Source organism: Pollicipes pollicipes, unplaced genomic scaffold, assembly GCF_011947565.3.
Source record: "Pollicipes pollicipes isolate AB1234 unplaced genomic scaffold, Ppol_2.1 Scaffold_4219;HRSCAF=4965_pilon_pilon_pilon, whole genome shotgun sequence".
Classification (NCBI taxonomy): Eukaryota; Metazoa; Arthropoda; class Thecostraca; order Pollicipedomorpha; family Pollicipedidae; genus Pollicipes; species Pollicipes pollicipes.
This window is the reverse complement of record NW_023596448.1, coordinates 32,801,285-32,807,982: the sequence shown is the minus strand read 5'-3', so window position 1 is coordinate 32,807,982 and position 6,698 is coordinate 32,801,285. Positions and strand designations below refer to the sequence as shown.

At 55.9% G+C, this 6,698-nt stretch overlaps 1 protein-coding gene across 1 annotated transcript; it reads right to left on the bottom strand.

Annotated features, from left to right (window-relative positions):
* Positions 1-550: 550 nt before the first annotated feature.
* On the bottom strand, positions 551-6,581 carry Wbp2 (WW domain binding protein 2; the record flags this gene model as incomplete). The annotated part of the gene is given in 5 exon segments (XM_037218283.1): positions 551-1,624; positions 3,293-3,579; positions 4,561-4,713; positions 5,951-6,110; positions 6,404-6,581. Coding segments are annotated over 5 exon segments (811 nt in total), but the record flags the coding sequence as incomplete, so codon positions are not given.
* Positions 6,582-6,698: the final 117 nt, after the last annotated feature.

Here is a 6,698-nt window from a genome sequence, read left to right as displayed (position 1 = left end):
AAGAAGACTGATCCAGCATGTGTTCACCAATGCAACACAGTCCAGAATGTTGGACAAGATGGCCACCAAGTTTTGGAGGAAGCAGTTCCACTTCATTGATGATCCCTACAGTGAATTTCACAAAAGGGATAATTTCCACTTGACAAGTCGGCCTCCAGTTGCACCTTAGGTGTGCAACCAGCCAGGATTTGCAGTCATGTTTGTTATGTGGCAAAGTGGAATATATGCATGAGAGTGGTTTGTGGCTGTTCAATGCACATGTTTGAGATCATTTTGTCAGCTGGGACACTGCCTGTAAACTGTGTCACCAAATCACACCAGCATCCATCTGAGCACACTATGTGCCAAAATGTCCTTTTCTGGTGTACATCTCACATTTCACTGGCATTTTGTTATTGGTGCATTAATGATGGCATGAGAAAACCAGAATGCTTTTGACACATGATCATGATTTCAGGCAACACCTGTTCAAATTCCTTGCACACATGGTGCATGGTGCCACACATGGTGCCAGGTACACCATCAATTGATTATGCATAAAAGTGTGTACTACTGCCTGCTGAAAATATATTTCACATCAAATCATCAATGCGAACTTCACACAGGGCTTGAATCATAGAGAAATGCTGCCCTGATAGACATACACCTGGGCAATGCAGCTAAATTTGAAACAGATGCTGATATAGGTATATTTGAATGACAGTCAAAACAAAGAGAACACTACATTTGAAAAGCATCATTCAACCTGCCACAATCACCTATGTTTAGCTCACACTTCAGCAACAATTTATCAGGTATCACTATAGCAACAGTCTGTCTCCCATATAGGACCAGCATGCCTCCAAGTGTTGGTGCCAGGCTCACGGGTTGCTGCTATGTTAAGGATAAAAGTGTTGTGTTATTTGAGAAGACACTGCTAGATATCTTACATAGATGCAGCATGCTTCCACAATTTAATCCACAGGGTCTTGCAAGGGATAATGAGAAGCAAAAGATGCCATCTTACTTCATGCGTGACAACTAGTGCATGTACAACAGTAACATGCCAGTCAGAACAACTTTCAGGTTGCAACTGACACATAGTGCTACTGCTAAGCATCTCCTTTGACGTGTACGGACGGAGCCTACACATACAAGAACACAAGCGTCGGAACAGGTTTCCATCCCCGAAGCAACGCGAAAGCTGACCGTAATTTTCCGCCACGAACAACACGTCAACATAAGGGCGTGGGCAAATCGAGCCAGGCGCGCGCACAGGCAGATACGCTCTGGGTGTCGCCGAGAATCCAGCTCGGCTGTGGCCACGCGCCGCCCAAACTATCTACATGCCACCCCTCCCCAGATGCGTTGCGCGCAGCTGCGACCCAGCGGCCGGCAACCCGTCTTCTGCCGGCGTGGGCCCCGGCGCGTGCTCCTCCCCCCCCCCCTGCCCCAGGGGCGCAGCTGGCGGCAGACCCCGCGCGGGGCAGCAGGCGACGCTCGCCGGCGCGGCCGCACCGCGACGCTCCGGCCGCTTCTCGGTCGGATCCTCAGAAGGCCGCCGGCAGCCCCGGCAGGACGACCAGCCGGGCGCCGATCGGCCGACGCCGGCTCAGTTGTTCTTCTTGTAGGCCGGCGGCGGCTCCTGGGCGCAGAGATCCACGTGAGATGACGAGAGGGGGACGACTGCCGTCGGTGTAAGGTCATGCCAGCTGCCCAAACACCGACAACCGCCACAGAACATTGACCACAGGTGGAGGTGACACTGACAGGTGAAATGGAGCCATTTTTTCCGTCAACATTACCGTGATGTAGCGTCAATATATATATATATATATATATATATATATATATATATATATATATATATTGATAACTAAGCTTTTTTAGCTAACTACCCAACTAGATCTCTCATTTCCACCACTGAACTATTTGCACCTCTTGTGGGCTAAGTTCACCATCTCCTGGCCTCAGCGTTCCAGGCCAGCGTCTCTGGGCCCGTCCGCGGGCGCGTGTATCACGCCATCCTCGCCACTGAACCGGGCCTTTGCCACTGTGACTTCCTCCGACTCGCTGTATCACACAATCCAAACTCTCCCGGATCCTACGATAGTCGCGAGCATTGTTTGAAGTCAGTAAAAGGAGAGGGGAATGACCTGAGTGGGCTTCGTATTGGGTTGCGTCCGGCTGGTCGCCGTCAGGGCCAGTGCCTTCCCGGCAGTGACGCTCGTTCTCGGGTTCTTCTTTGCCCTCCCATTCTGTCCAATGGCTCCGATTACGGAGCAGATATCGCCGATTTCCAGTGCGCCCATATTGCCGCCATATCCGCTTACTGGTCTGTGGCCGCTTAGTCCGATAGACACTAAACGCCAGTCTCATATTCCTTCCATAGTGTTCCCAAATAGGGTCAGTAATGGTAACAGCCAAATCTTCCGGCGGCCAAAATGTATCAAATGTTCCACTTGCAGCGAGTCGTTCAAAAGCACGCAAAGCGGTCAGATAGTGAGCCAACTATGGCTTCTGTTTTAAAAGAGTCACAGAATGAGTGGAACGTGCCACGGAAAACTTCATAACACTTTCAGAAAATTAACTCGAATGTGGGGCATTATGGTCCTATGTTAACTAAAAAGCCGCACGAAGCAAGGTCCTCTTACAACTTGCACTTGTTTTTTTGTGTCACCATCTGCAAGACATTTGTTTCAATGCAACTTCCTGAAACGAGTAATGAGTCATACTAACGCCACAGAAAACAGGTACGCTCAGATCTTGCAGATGGTGTCTTTAAGCTAGCATCTTTTCCCTACTCGAATATCTTGACACTGCCTCCTGTATGTCACGATCAGAGCCATTAACTCCGAAGGCCAGGTGCCGATAGTGCGGTGGTTAGCGCGTCTGCATTTACCATGAAGCCTCAACAGCGGAGTGCGTCGTAGAGCCCCAATGCCAACAAACTCCCGAGGCCCTTAGGAAACTGCACCGCAATTGGAACGGTGCAGGCAAATGTGCTCAGCTGGTCCACAAAAGCTTGCAAGTGAGCTGAGCGAGCAGCGTTTCCATCAACACAACAATTGTTATAAATTCCAGCTCACATAAGTATGGCAGTAGCCTGCCTGATCGCATATACACCTCGTCCGTCTAATCTTGCGAGAATCTGCCCGATCAGGATCTGCCCACTCGCGGCCAAGCACATAACAGCGTCGACATAGTTAACGTGCTAACGAAATCACGAGAATCAATCGGTATCCCGGGCAACAGCAATACAAACGCCCCCATTTTGTAACGCCTGGAGCTCCGCCGTCCCACTGGTGCTCACGTTATACGGAGGGTATCCCGGGTTCTGCGGCTGCTGCTGCTGGGGGTACCCGTAATACTGCTGCGGCGGGTAACCCTGCTGCGGCGGGTAGCCCTGCTGCGGCGGGTAACCCGAGTAGTGCGGCTGCGGCGGCGCATAGGCGGTGCCGGGGTTGTTGGGCGCGTAGAAGCCGAGCGGAGGCGGGGCGGAGGCGCCCGGCCCGGCGGCGCCGTTCTGCGCCGGGGGGCCCGGGTAGCCGGCCACGCCGGGGTACGGCGGGGGTGCGTCCTGCACAAACACCGAGTCGGCTGCCGGGGAGAGGTCAGCTGGGTCAGCCGGAGGGTGCCAGGTCTGCCAGAGGGTCCAGAGGTCGGCGGTAAGATAATACGGTCAGCCGGGGGCGGAGGTCAGCGGGCAGGTGCAGAGGTCCGCAGGAATGTGCAAAGTTTAGCGGGAAGGTGCAGAGGCCAGCGGAAACATGCACAGATCAGCCGGAGGGTGTAGAGGTGGGCCTGAGGGTGCAGAGGTCAGCGGAAAGGTGCACGGGTCAGCCAGAGGGTGCAGAGGTCATCGGAACGGTGCAGAGGTCAGCCGGGAGGTGCGGAGGTCAGCGGGTGTGTGATCAGAGGGAGGTTGCATGGGCGATGGGATGTGTATAGCGGCGAGGTAGGTGAGTGAGAAGGAGGTAGGTGAGGTAGGTGAGTGAGGAGGTTTCGAGGCCGTCGGGTAGGCAGGAGTGTACAGAGATCAGCCACGCCCAGGAAAGGATACAGCGGAGAGAAGGTGTCAAAGAAGAGCACGTTAAGTAGATAGGAAGACATGGCTGATAAATGGAGGAGCAGCTGGGTTACAGGCCGGCTTCAGCGGACGAGTCCGGTCAGTTGGAGCGGGCAGAGGTCCGGGAAGACCGTCTTTCGGGGCGGGGTGGGTTCAGTGAATTAATCACAGTTACTGACGGTGGTGAGCCGCTCAGATACCCAAGTTACGACAACCGACTGAATGCTAACAGGCAAGCTAGGGCCATGAGCCGCATATAGCACTCGATAACGAAAGTAACGCTGTGAGTACGTGAATTCAAGAACAGCCACAATCAGGACAAACTTACTGGAGGATTCAAGCCAGCAACGTGAGTGGTACGCTTGACATCGCGAGTTCCATGCATCGCCTTGCTGATCACACACGGTCAAGTGGCATACCCCCGGGCGGGGTGCTGACACCGCGCTCCCGGCCGCCGGCGCCCCGCGTCCCCGGGCCGCGCGGCCGGGCGCGGGCCGCCCCGTCGCCCTCACCCGGCGGCTGGTTGGGGAAGGTCGCGTACGGCGGCACCCAGCCGTAGAAGCCCTGCTGCGGCGGCGAGTAGGCCGGCGGCGGCGCCGGGTACACGTTGCCCTGGTGCGGGGTGTAGGGCGGCGGCGCGAAGCCTTGCGCCGCGTGCCGGCCCGCTGACGGCAGGGGGAGGGCGGAAGTCAGCGGAGGTCAGCGGACGGGTGCGGGCAGTGAGGGTCAGCGGAGGTCAACGAAGGTCAGCGGAGGGTGCGGGCAGCGGAGGTCAGCGGAGGGGGCGGCGGGAGGCGGAGGCGGAGGCGGGCGCCGCCGCCGCACGCGATGGTCATGGTGGTTGGCCACGGCTGGCTACGGTGGATGGCTTTCGACGAATGTGCGATATCACGGAACTGGCTTACTACGCTTATCACAAAGAAGTCTCAAACAGCTTGGACCTGCTCGACATGAAACACCTGAAAACGAAACGTCACGTTAATGCATGGGGCGCTTGCAGGTACTCAATGAAGCATCGAAAAGGTCGTGATGTGCCTCAAATGGGGCTTCAAAGCACATTAATCGAAACGCAGCCGGTGACTTACAATTCGCCATCGCACTTAAACAAGCGGGCACCGATGCACAGCTGGTCTGACCTGGCACAGGCGGGCCGCGGGCCATCGGTTCGGGACAGCAACACGCTGGGGGGAACAGGTGACCATCCGTTCTACCCCCCCCCCCCCCCCCCCCCGGCACACAACCGTACAGAAACGAAACAAGCCGGACGCCCGCGGCCCGAGCCACGCCGACCCAGTCCCAAAAACGCGGAAATCACCCAGCCCGTCCGAACGTGTCACGCTGCAAAAGCCGCAGTTAGCACTGTTTACCTCCTAGCCAAGCACCACCCGTGGTATCGCCTGTCGGACCTTACGCCGCTTCGGGGCAGCTCGCGCAGCCTGTGCGAACTAACTCAGTTTCGCAGCCGCTAGCATCGCCTGTCCGAACTGACCCAGTTTAGCAGCCGCTAGCATCGCCTGTCCGAACTCGACGCATCCGCTAGCATTGTCTGCCCGAACTGACCCAGCTCCGCATCCGCTAGATCGCCTGTCCGATCTGACCCAGTTTTGCAGCCGCTAGCATCGCCTGTCCGAAATGACCCAGTTTCGCATCCGCTAGCATCGCCTGTCCGAAGTGACCCAGTTTCGCGCCGCTAGCATTGCCTGTCCAAACTGACCCAATTTTGCAGACGCTAGCAATGCCTGTCCGAACTGACCCAGTTTTGCAGCCGCCAGCATCGCCTGTCCGAACTCGACGCAGCTGCTAGCATTGTCTGCCCGAGCTGACCCAGTTTCGCATCCGCTAGCATCGTCTGTCCAAACTGACCCAATTTTGCAGACGCTAGCAATGCCTGTCCGAACTGACCCAGTTTTGCAGCCGCCAGCATCGCCTGTCCGAACTCGATGCATCCGCCATGTTTGAACGTCAGCTTGAAGCGCGCCTCGTCCGTGAAGCCGCCGCCAGGCTGCGCGCGCACCTTGCCCTTGATGTAGTTGGCGCCGAACAGCGGCTGTTCCAGCTCCACCTGTCGCCGGCGTAACCACCCAGAGGGTTCAATGATTAATAGGGTATGACTGAAGCATTCATAAACGGGTGCAAGGTGACGGTCATGAGTGAGTTTATGAACGGGACAAGGCATTCCAAGACAGATTCCCAGACCAGGCATGTTTTTAAAAAGCAAAAAATACAGTGATGCCTTACTACAAAAGTACCTGCCACTCAAGCAGCACTTCCTTTTACTGCGCGGCCCCGGACAAGTGCTCTGCAGATAGCGAACTCCTGGCATAGACCAGCCCCCTTCCAGTCCATTGCACTTGCCTGTTGCAGCGTGCAGAAGGGGAAGCTGAAGGAGACACACTTGTCGCCCTTCTTGTCGTTGATGAAGATCATGCGGTGGGTGGTGAGATAGATGCGACCCTTCTTGTCGCCATGCATCTCCCGGTTGTCTCGCACGTCGTCAAAATCCACCACCACGTTCTCACAGAAGAGGATGATGCTGTTCGGGCGGACCGGGTCAGACGCTGCCACGAGCTGTTACGGTCGCGATACACGCCTTGGGAGGAGGCAGCACCTCCGGCAATATTGCACCACCAGAGTAAGTTCTGATCCTGTC